The sequence below is a fragment of the Mustela erminea genome, chromosome 5, assembly GCF_009829155.1.
Source record: "Mustela erminea isolate mMusErm1 chromosome 5, mMusErm1.Pri, whole genome shotgun sequence".
NCBI classification, from domain to species: domain Eukaryota; kingdom Metazoa; phylum Chordata; class Mammalia; order Carnivora; family Mustelidae; genus Mustela; species Mustela erminea.
In genome coordinates this window covers 118,177,871-118,190,159 of record NC_045618.1, presented here as the reverse complement: position 1 = coordinate 118,190,159, position 12,289 = coordinate 118,177,871, and the positions used below count along the sequence as shown (strand labels likewise).

The 12,289-nt window shown below is 40.9% G+C and overlaps 1 protein-coding gene across 4 annotated transcripts in view; it reads right to left on the bottom strand.

Moving 5' to 3' along the window:
- The window catches only part of RPS6KA5 (ribosomal protein S6 kinase A5), a 175,502-nt gene that overhangs the window by 97,000 nt on the left and 66,213 nt on the right, over positions 1-12,289 (bottom strand). For 3 of the 4 annotated variants that reach the window (XM_032344675.1, XM_032344676.1, XM_032344677.1), the window contains one exon: positions 7,391-7,609. In XM_032344675.1, the coding sequence (XP_032200566.1) occupies positions 7,391-7,609 (219 nt within the window). Of the gene's footprint in view, positions 1-7,390; positions 7,610-12,289 lie in introns of those variants that run through there. The other variant, XM_032344679.1, reaches the window with a different exon arrangement.

Genomic DNA, 12,289 nt, shown 5'->3' with positions numbered 1-12,289 from the left:
CCTTCCCTAATTTTTTTTTAAATTTAAAATAATCCCAGGGTGTCTGGGTGGCTTAGTCAGTTAAGCAGTGGACTCCCAGTTTTGGCTCAGGTCATGGTCTCAGGGTGGTAAGACTGAGTCCCGCCCTGGACTTTGTGTTGGGCATGGAGCCTGCTGAAGATTCTCCCTCTCCCTCTCCCTCTGCCCATCTCGCCTTGCACATGTTCTCTCTCTTCCTCGCTCTCAAACAAACAAACAAACAAACAAACAAAAAACCCAAATCAAATCAAAACAATCCCAATGAAAATAACCCTAGCGAGGTGCCCCCACCCCAGAACTAGACAATTCAATTTTAAAGTTCTTATTAAAAAAATAAATAAACATGATGGGCCCCCAGAAGGTTCTGAAAAATAAGAGCAATGGAAGATAAAGGGAACTAGTCTTGCCAGGTTAAAGCACACTGTAGAACTCCGGTGAACGAAAACAGCATGATTATGGAAGACAACTCAAGAAACCAAACACAACGAAGAATAAGAAACAGATCCTAACATATATGAGAATTTAAAATATTCAGGGCACCTCGGTGGCTCAGTCATTGAGCGTCTGCCTTCAGCGTGGGGCACGATCCCAAGGTCGTGGGATTGAGCCTCACATCGGGCTCTCTGCTCTGCGGGGAGCCTGCTTCTCCCTCTTCCACTCCCCCTGCTTATGTTCCCTCTCTCGCTGTGTCTTTCTCTGCCAAATAAATAAATAAAATCTTTCAAAAAATAACATAAAATACAATATGGGAAAGGCAGAGCTCAAGTCAGTGTAAACTTGAACGTCTCAACAAATGGTGCTAGAAAAACTAGGAGCCATTTGAAAAAGATTAGGTAGGATACTATTTTATGTTCCCATGTTATCAAAACACTCTATGCAAAAAATAAAACTATACAAGCACTGGGAAAAAAAAAATCAGTGAATTCCTTTATAACCTCAAAGCTGAGAAGATCTTTTATGGCTTATGACTGAAAATCCATAAGCCATAAAAATAGCTTTAAAATAAATTCCACTACATGTAAATTTAAATGTTTTACCTGGTAAAAACATCATAAAGTCAAGAGACAAATGGAAAGCAGGGCAATTTTTACAGTGCACATTGCAAATCGTTATTCTCTCTAAGAGCTCCTTGAAAATTAAGACAAAAATGGCCAAAGGGTGCAAATAAATAATTCTCAGGAAAAAAAGAAAATGGCCTTTGAACCCTAAGCAAAGACAAAGAAGAATGTACATCAGCTCTACGCAGAACTGTCATGCCTCACCTGTGAGACACATAAATGTCCCCAAGTGTGACGGCACTCCATGGAAAAATGGTGCTCGCATGCAATGTGGCGGGAGCATAAAATGGTCCAACTCCTCGGGAAGAGTATGTGCAAAATACAGATCCTTCCAGGAATCAAGTACTGTTTCTTTCCTATGCAAGTGGGAAATGACATGTGCAAGTTATACCTGGAGCAACAAAATAAAAGATTAGGAACAGCCCTCCCATCTCTAACAGAGAACTGATCAGACACACTGCAGAACAGAATGGCATACTACAAAGTGATGAAAAAGAACAAGAGGGTCTTTATGAACTTCTGCAGTGTGCACTCTAGGATACACTGCTAAGTGAGGAAAAGAACAGCAGAACAGTAAACAGAGCAAGCTACCTCTGGTTAGGAATGATGGGAGTTGGTATCAGGGACCCTGAAATGCAGCCCCATTTGAGTTAGCTTTTTAACTTCTTCCTTTGAATACTGACAGGTAAAGGGAATGACTCTTTTTTTTTTTTTTTAAAGATTTTATTTATTTATTTGAGAGAGAAACAGTGAGAGAGAGCATGAGCGAGGAGAAGGTCAGAGAGCGAAGCAGACTCCCCATAGAGCTGGGAGCCTGATGCGGGACTCGATCCCGGGACTCCGGGATCATGACCTGAGCCGAAGGCAGTCGTCCAACCAACTGAGCCACCCAGGCGTCCCGAGAATGACTCTTGCCTTTCCATTAGAAACTGTATCTCAGGGTAACCAAGGACTGATTAATAAAAGCCGTACTTGACAAAAGAATGCCAGCCCATAAATATAGAAGAAATGATAGATTTAGAAAATCACCATTTTGTAACTCGTAATTAAATAGTTGGTTTAAGCAAGTAATTATTGAGTGTTAATTGTTAAAACCATAAGACATCAAAACATCACACAAGTTATTTTCACTTCTAAGGGAAAAACATAGCCCTGTTATAAAGGGAGCAGACTGTCACTTCTGCAATTGATTCTCAGCATTACTAACAACCTGATAATCAGTTTCTCCTGACGGGATACAATACAAAACATGCAATATCACCAATGATTTATTCCAGCTAAAATATTTAATGTCAACTGATCCAGATGAGCTCTAACTTCCAACTACCGGAATCCAGCAGACAGAGGGATGAACTAATAGATACTACAAGACATATTTTCAGACCACTATAAAAAAGAGAATGCTCCAGATTAAGAAATGTCAGGGACATAATAACCAAGTTCAGGTTCCTGGACTGGGTCATGGTTTGGACAAATCAGCTGCAAGGGATACTATGTGATGATTAGTGAAAAGTGAACATGGATGGACCTGTGTGGTAGATGGCCACAAACTATTTGTAGTTCCCTCATTAGGAAGTGAAGTCTTTGGCGAGGATGTGGAGAAAAGGGAACTGTCGTGCACTCTTGGTGGGAATGCAAAGTGGTACAGCCACTGTAGAAGACGGTATGGAGGGTCCTCAAACAATTGAAAACAGAGGGGTGCGTGGCAGGCTCATTCAGCATGCAGCTCTCAATCTTAGGATTATGAGTTTGGGCTCATGTTGGGTGTAGAGCTTCCTTAAAAATAAAATCTTTAAGAAAAATAAAAAAATAGAAGAACCATATCGTCCGACAACTCTACTACTGCATATTTACCTGAAGAAAACAGAAACACGAACTCAATCCATGTACCCCCATGTTCACTGCAGCATTATTTACACTAGCCAAGATACAGAAGCAGCCTAAGTGTCCACCAACAATGAATGGAAAAAGAAAGTGTGGTACGTGTATACACAATGGAGTATTATTCAGTCATAAAAAAGAATGAAATCGTGTCATTCGTGACAACATGGATGGACTCTGAGGGCATTACACTAAGTGAAATAAATGAGACAAGGATGAATATCACACAATCTTACTTACATGTGGAATCTCTAAAAAGGAACAAACGAACAAACAAAACCAAGCTAATAAGAACAGTTAGGTGGTTGCCAGAAACAGAGGTGGGAGGAGGTAGGCAACATGGGTGAAGGGAGTCAAAAGGTACAAACTTTCAGTTATAAGTCAGAAAAAAATAAGTCAGTCATGGAGATGTAATGTACAGCATGGTGGCCATAGTTAGTCACACTGTATTGCACATTTGAAAATAGCTAAGAGGTTATATCCTCAAAGTTCTCAACACAACAACAAAATTCTGTAACTAGGTGTGATGAGGGACATTCATTAGATTTACTTAATCATTTTGCAGTATATAGAAATACCAAATCATTATATTATGTACCTAAGACTAATAAACTGCTGTATGTCTATTATACCTTAATTAAAAAAAAACAAAAAAACAGTAGCGAAGTCTATTTCTATACCATTGAATCTGGGCTGGTGTTGTGTTAGAGGCGGGACTATGTGAGTTCCAGAGCCTAGCCTGGGGAGCCTTTCAGCCTCTCCCTTTAGCCTCTTGGCAGCCTCTCCTGAGCTGCCCGGAGGCTGCTGTGCTGTGAAGAAGCTGATTACTGCACGAGGATGAGAGGTGCCCCTGACAATAGCCAGCACCAACTTTCAGACATGAGAGCAAAATCGTCTTGGTGCTTTAAGCCCAGCCAACTCTCCAGCTAGCTACACACCGTGTGAGCCAGCCCGGGGCCAAACCAGCAGAGATCCCCCGAGCCAACTCACAAAATTATGAGAAAATAAGTCACTGTTTAAGCAACTAAATTGTAGAGTGGTTTACTATGAGCAATAAATAGCTGGTACCACTGGGCAGTAAATGAAATTTAAGTTTATTAACCAGGAAAGGCAGACATCATTAACTGAAAAAAAAAAAAAACAAAACCCCACTGGTTACAAACTGTAGGTACAAGACAACCTCATTTGATTAAAACATACAAGCATGCAGACACACACATGAAAAGATCTAGAAGGATATATACTAAGTAATAACCAAGTGCTATATAAGGACATAAACGCTGGGTAGTGAAAATGTTTTTCTTATTTTTGCTTTTCTGTATTTTCTATATGCACATACGTGCTTTTGTAGTAATAAATAGTTTTTAAAATAGATTATGTGTTTTAAAAAGATCTATAATGTTGGGGTGCCTGGGTGGCTTAGTCGTTAAGGGTCTGCCTTTAGCTCAGGTCATGATCGCGGAGTCCTGGGAAGCCTGCTTCTCCCCTCTCACTCCCGCTCCTCCTGCCTGTGTTCCCTCTCTCACTGTATCTTTCTCTGTCAAATAAATAAAATCTTTAAAAAAAAAAAAAAAGACCTATAATGTTGACTTATTCTTCAAACAAAAAGGTCAGCTGGGTCCTTGAAGAGCTCTGCATGAAAATTCTTGCTATTAACCTCTAAGAGGACACAAAACTGGATAAAGTCAGGTTAATCAATAAACTTTAGAGATAGTTATGGGCTGAACTGGGTCCCCACCCACCCCCAAATTAATATATTGAAGCCCTAACCCCCAGTACCTCAGAATGTGACTGTATTTGAAGACTGGGTTTTAAAGGTTATTATGATACTTTTACAAAACGAGGCCAGCAGGGGTGGGTCCTAATCCAGTCTGACTGGGATCCCTCTTAAGAGGATGACTGAACACAGAAAGCGCCCCCAGGGGAGGGCCATGTGAAGAGGCAGCAAGAGGAGGCCAGGTGCCAGCCAGGGAGGGACAGAGGCCTGGGGCAAGTACTTCCTTACGGCCCTCAGAGAAAACTGACCCCACCCTCACCTGGATCTGGGACTTCCAGCCCCCAGAACTGTGAGAAAGTAAATTTCTGTTGTTTCAGCTCCCCGGTGTGTGGTCTTTTGCTGTGGCAGCTCGAGTAAACTAAGACAAGGGCTACGTGTATATATAATACGATATTTGAAAACTAGACCTACTGCACATTCTAAGCACCACAAACTGAACCATAAAGACAGTTTATAATAGAGTATTGTTCTAAGATTCTGAAAAGTTTTGTCTTTAAAGTCAAATAACAACTATAAACACTCACAAAGAGAAATTATGCTAAATATATCCATGAAGCGGGGAAGTAGAGGGCATGCTTTCCAAACGCATGGCCTCACCCATGAGGGAGCCGAGGTGCTATTCTAGTCCACATTCTACTCGTGAGCTGGCGTGAGAAACAGGCTTTCCTGTTTTGTTCTGCATTTGTTTGTTTATGGGCCACTGACAGCAAAATTAATGGAGAGCCAACAGCTAAAAAGCAACACTAAAGACTATAATTTTTTAATCAAATGCAAAATATTCCACTCCTCTACTTTTAAATTAAAAACATGATTTACAAAAACTACACTATTTACAATAAGCAGTAAGAAGAAATGGAAAAGACGGAGTACGGTTATGACGAGAAGCAGGAGAGAGAGGAGAGGGCAGAGAAGAGCTGCCGCGTGCTGGTGTGGTCTAGGAGCCTGGGTTCTGGCTACTTCTGGCTACTTCTGGGTTGCACCACTTACATCTTAGGCACATGATTTAACTTTTATGAGCTGGTTTACTGTAAAGGGAGAAGCTTAAATAAGGTAATTATTTTTCAACCAATCTTCCTGGACTTCCTAAAGCCTCCCTGGAAATTCTTATAGGGCAGGGATAGAAATAAACTGGTCGGGCTTGGTGCCCTTGAGCTTAGATTTAGGTAGTGGTATTTATTTCTGTTTGTTTTCCATTTGAACATTTGTGTTTTCCCTTGGGGTAAGAGTTCTGCTGCTCTAATAGTTGAAACCATTGTATTAAAATGCTCTGTCCCCTGGCAACCAGGTAAAAAGATCCAGGAATACATATTTAAGAACAGGTAAATAACATAGCTAAGCAGACATGCATAGGAGGCAGAAAGAGGAGCCAAATGATACTGACGTGTAGGAACATCAGACAGACGATGACATTAATGGGGACTGTGGCAGAGCAGGGGAGGATCTGGCCTCTCTACGTAAGAGATTTAGGATTCTTAGCTGAGACCTAGCATTGCAAACTGAGCCTGCAGTGTAACCTCATGACTCAAAAAGTGAATGCAAATTTAGGCATCATTTACAAAAGTATAATTTCCAAAGTGCATTCAACAAAATTGCCCAGTATATTTAAGAACCTGTTTGCATGATCAGTTATCAAAGAATAGAGGCAGCACTACTGGGCAGACTTTGAAATGAGTCAGACCTACATCCCAACCTTCATTCTCAAGTTTACCCAAGATCTGTAACTTCAGGAAATACAGCTTCTCGAATGTTCAGCATCACTAATGGGGGGACTCTAGCAGTACTATCGTGAGGGTTAGTGATCACCATGGGTAATACTTAGCATGGTGCTGGCATACTATAGGCACTCATGAAATAGCTAATGCTTACAGAGAACTATGTGAAATTCTAGCTCATCTAATTCTCAGAACTGTTCCATAACTAGGAGATCATAACATGTAAATGCAAATTATCACAAGAATGGGATGAAAATTGTAGCAAATGATGACACAGTGAGATATTAGCAGGACCACCATCTACTACTAGTAGGAACAGAAAATAGTGTAATTCTTCTGCAAAGCAATCTGGCAAAATGTAGCAGAGAACATTTTCGAAGTTCATATATGATGGTCCAACGTTATTTGGAAAGGAAAGGATTCAGGAAGGGCCTGTGGGTAGAAATGGGAGTGATCCGTTGACTGGCTGGTGGGCATCTCTTTTATGTGCATGTTTATCAGAAAAGCAAAGGATCTCCAAGAATAGAAGACTTTCTTTTTTATTTTTCCCACTTACTGATTTCCATAAATATCCCTTTGTCTGCCCAAACCTGGACGTTCCTGAGAACTCCGGAAGCAGAAACCGTGGCCAGCTTCCCCATTCAGCTCCTCACATGTAAGCGGAAGCCCAGGGCCCAGGGAAGCAGACATGCCCAATGAACCAAGTATTTCTTGAGATTAAGAAAGGAATGTGGAATAGAAGAATATAAATTCCTTCAGGTTGGGAGGTCCCAAATCCAGAGCAATTCAGGATGTGCCAGGAATTGCCACCACAAAGAGAAGAATTGAAGGTCAAAACATTTCATTTCTTCTAAGTCCACAGTATGCTGCCCTTTCCGTTCGTTGCAACTTAAGACCCAAGAGAAAGCGTTCTCGTCAGAAGTCTACCGACGATGGACACTTACCTAAAATGAGATGAAGTTTGGTTTCTGTCTGGAAAGCATAGTGCAGGGTCACCAAGAACGGTGATTGCCTGATGTGCTCCAGGACTTGCCGCTCGGTCCTTGTGTGCTCTGTGGTTTTGGCCTTTTGCACTATTGTGGCCTTCTTCAAGACTTTCATGGCGTACAGCTTGCCAGCATCGTGACCGCTGATTTTACGAACCAGAAATACTTTTCCATAAGCTGAAAATAAGAAGAAAAAATAAAAACAACTAAAATACCATACACAACAGTTATTTCTTGGAAGTTGAAAGTTACAATGCGTAACAAACATTCTTTGAATGAAAAAGTATCTTGACTGCTCTTTCAAATAGTTCCTTCATAGGGGCGCCTGGGTAGCTGAGTCAGTGGCTGAGTCAGTTAAGTGGCTGCCTTCTCAGTTCAGGTCATGATCCCAGGGTCCTGGGATGGGGCTCCATATCGGGCTCCCTGCTCAGCAAGGAGTCTGCTTCTCACTCTGTGTCCCCCAACTCTGCTTGGGCACTTCCTCTCTCTCTTGTGTTCTCTTTCTCTCTCTCTCTCTCAAATAAATAAATCAAATCTTCAAAAAACAGTTCTTGTATACATTTCTTCAATTGTATGCCAAGATATTTCTGGGTCCAAAGCTTGGTAGTTACATATCTAGCCACTGCTGACAAAGTTATATTTTACTGGTATTCTTTCAATATTTTTAGCTGTAGGAAACTAGCCGCTATTATGGTCAATTAACCACAAACCAATTCTGGAACAATTAGGACACTTTAGACATCGATAAAATCTCCAGGTGTTGCTGTTGATGTAAACAAATGAAAACAGTTCTTAATAAGAATCTCATACATTTAAATCAAACACCTCAAGTATCCCTCTGTACTTACAGAAAAATCTAAAGGAACATAAGCTGACACTTTCAAACAAAAAAGATCTTCAGACTTAAAAAAAATATTAAAATGCCCTAAAATGTCAGCAATGCTGACAGAAGCCCCTTTACATCACTGGGCAGTAAGTCGTGGCTCAGTGGGTCAGCCTCCCCAAGTTTTCCCTAAGTGCTCAGCTGGGCAAATCCTGTGTGCGGCGCCACTCCCCCAACTGGGGGAACTGGAAGGTGCAGGGTCCATCTCAGGCAGAGCACTTGCTCTGCCTGAGACGCATCTATTTCCCTAGAGAAAAGGGGAGAGGGCTGGAAGGGGAACAAGGAGGAGGGAGGCAGAAGGGCAGGACCACCACTGTGAGAGGGCAGGGGTAGGTCCCTAATTCATCTCTACAGCGTATAAATTCTCTTCCCTAAACACCTTCTGGGATGGGTAAGCCCAGTCCCACTTCTGAAGTTCAACACTTTGTCAGACCGTTCTGGAGCCAGTCCGAGTTCCAACCCAGACCATTGCTTCCCTGCACTCTGCCCCCACCTTCACAGTGGCTAGCACACAGTTCTGTTCGGATCCACTCACTAGTGGGACAGAGCTTTAAGGAAGCTCTGTGTTACTCAGGTCCGTCCTTCAGGAAGTAAGTGAGTACCAACAGATGATATGCACAGACGTAAGGATCAGAGAAAGGCTGCAATACTCCTGAGGAGGATGGAAGCCAACATTTCCTAAGGAACTTGTCTATGCCAGGCTCTGTACTAAACATATTCCACATATTGGTTCACTTAATCCTCAGAACGGCCAACAATGGTGGTACTTTGAGTAATTCCATTTCACAGATGAGGAAATGGGTTCAAGGAATGTAAGGAAGAGGCCCAAAGACTTGAGCAAGAAGTGGCAGAACTGATTCAAGCTCAGGGAACCGTACTTTCTACCGAAAATGAATTTTAAAAAATCATTCTTTACAAATACTATAAGTCCGAAGCTCTGGGTTTCAGTAAAATCACTACCATAAACATACTGAGCACATTCTGGAATACAGAGAAAGTTCACAAAAAGTTTGTGACTTATCTCATTGTAAATAAATTAATTATAGACTGAGATTTTAGTGAGGTGAAAATGAACCAAAAAAAGAAAATGACAACTTTTAGAACCTGACAAATTAAACTGAAGTATAAAAATGAAAAAAAGCTAATCTATTCAGAAGCACCGAAACGAAGCTGGAAAATATTCTAATAAAATGTGCTGTATCTTCCACAGTCAGCCATTATATAAACTCGGTAGAAAGTGAAGTCCTCTATAAGTATGGGGCTTTTGTGTTCCCTACATATACACGGCATCTGCCTTGAATTCCTGTTCTCTGAGAGTCCCATCTCCAGAATGCTCCTTAGAAATTATGTTACCCATATATCTTCTCCAACAAAGAAAATCTTCCATCATTGATGGAAGATGGCTTTTCGGCTTATATGTAGCTAGTCTTTCAGCGTAAGTGTTGACCAATGCAGGATGTTGGCACCTGACATCTGAGTACTTGTCAGGTGCTTCAGAAGTACATTAACTCACTCCTTTCTTATAGCATCCCTGTAAGGAGGTGAGGAGGACTACCTCCATCGCACGGATGGAGAAACTAAAGCAGAGAACAACATACTTGCCCAATCAGCCCCACGCCCACACTCTGAACTATGTTCCATCTGCCTCCCTTCAGTGAATGACCTCACATGCAACCAAAGAAGGAGTCAGACATTAAATAGAAGTGACAACAGAGGTTAGGTGTTTTAGTGGCAGAATGGACACAGCGCTATTAACTTCTAAGAGGAGAAAATCTTGCAAAATGACCAATTTCATTGATGGAGGGGGGAGATGGAAATGTTAGAAAATGTTCCCTATATTGAGTGGAAACAAGCCTTTTATAATATTTATCTGTTGGTCCTTCTACACTCTTTGGACTTACAGAAAAGAATATTACCCTTCTTCTATAATTTTTTAAATATTTAAAACCATCATCATGCCATCTCACCATGCAAAATGTCCTTATTCCTTAAACTAATCTTAAAGTAAATGATTTTGAGACTTCTCACCACTAGGAGGTTCCACTGATGTGTTCTGTAAGTTATAAACATTTTTTCTTTGATTTCTTTCCTGTTACTTTAAAAATATGTCCTATTATGCTCTCCACATAAATATAAGATAACATAGGATAATGGATATGTCAAATAACATAAAACCATCCTATTGTTACATTATATACTATCTGTCAAATAATAAACAGTCATCTTCTTTGCCATGTGATGATATCCAGAAGCTTGCCAAAACATACACTAAAGTCTACATATAGCCTGCCAATACAATTACTTTCTCATCTATCAAAAAATTTCAGGCAAAAAAGTGGGGTAAAGCTTACAAATCTTCTGTTTTTACTTATAACTGCCATATTAACTAAAGCTACAGTAAGTACTTTTATCACATAGTAAGTGTCAAAGATGCTTTTGTCAACAAAATTCGAGAAATGCCTTATAACATTCCAAATAACAAATATTTCAGACAAACAGGATCTTACAGTAGGCTGCCTACCTAAAACACAGTTACATCCAAATGGCCTTGTTTTTGAAGCCCCCATAAGGCTGCTTATCACACTGCAGGGGGGACGAAAACACAGTCACTATAGGAGACACCTCCCTGGGTAGGCTGCTTTCCAGATTAGTATAGAGGGAGGGAGTAAAGCAGTCCTTCTACTGAATAGCACCATCCACTCCAGAACCACCCACGTGTTTTCCAGTATTTTAAGAGGGGCCACTAGAGCTGGAATTTGACAGCAATATTATATCCTTTCTGTTTGTAACCAGATGAATGACTGCTTGCCTTCTAGTACAGCCAACTCCTGGCTTTCGTTCGTTCTGTGTGTGCTGACATCGTTAAAGAATTCCAATTCTGAAAGCATCTTTTGCAAACTGGAGAGGCTACCAATGGTGAAAACTCTTTTGGCCATAAAAAATAAACAACAGTACTTCCTGCTCAGATGGAGCCCCTAAATGGATGTCTGGCAACACATCTGGCTTTTCTACTTAAGAGACCGAGCTTCCTGCTTTTGCATGACTTTAATGTCCACATCCACATGCAAGGACTTCAAATGCTTCATCAGCAATCCTCACAGAAGTCCCATGTACTGCTGTGAATCTTATTGAATACATCACCACCAGGGCCTTCTCAGGATACTCTGCTAAGAAATATGAGCAAAAGAGGGCATGGAGTTCACGGTTTTCCAGAAGACCAGTCTTATAGGGCTTGATGGAGAGGTAGAAGTTCTCCTTACTTTGAGACTGAGGGAAAGTCAATTCTAAGAATCCATGACAAGAAGGCTTAATTCCTGACTTAGCTTGATAGATACCTGTGATCATAGGAATGAAATACATCCTTCAATTCTAGGCCCTAGAGACATCATTTTGGGTTCCGCTGAAGACCTGTGTGCTTGTTTAGCCATGCAGCCATTTTGAGGAGAGGAGAACTGGATCAAGACACGTAGGTAAACTTCTCCAAAGCTGGAGAAAGAGTGCTATGGCTCAGAGGAAAACGGCAGCTATCTTAGGAAAGTTACTTCTGTTCAAACTGAAATGTGGATTTAGAATTCTATCCTGGCCGACACAGACAGCACAATGTTGTCAAACCTTGTTGGCGATGACCTCAACGGATTGAGGATAAAGCAAGTAATGTGAAAGGAACTAAAACCAAGAATCGTGGGGAAACGTCTAGCTCCGTGGAGTAGGTTCAGTTTGCTTTTCCAATGTAGGAATCCCATTCCTCTTGCCACAATTACCATTATGAATCAGGTTTTCAGCAATTGTTGTCGTAATAAAGAAAAGTTAAAACTGACTGACAGTTTTAAAACAAGATGACATTCACGCCGCCATCTCAAAAGCCACCTCACAATTTCAACTACTATTTGAAATTTATTTTGAACATAATTAAACTGATCTTTTCACTTTATTTGTAAAATGTGAATTCATTAAAAAGTTTTAAGAAGTAGCAT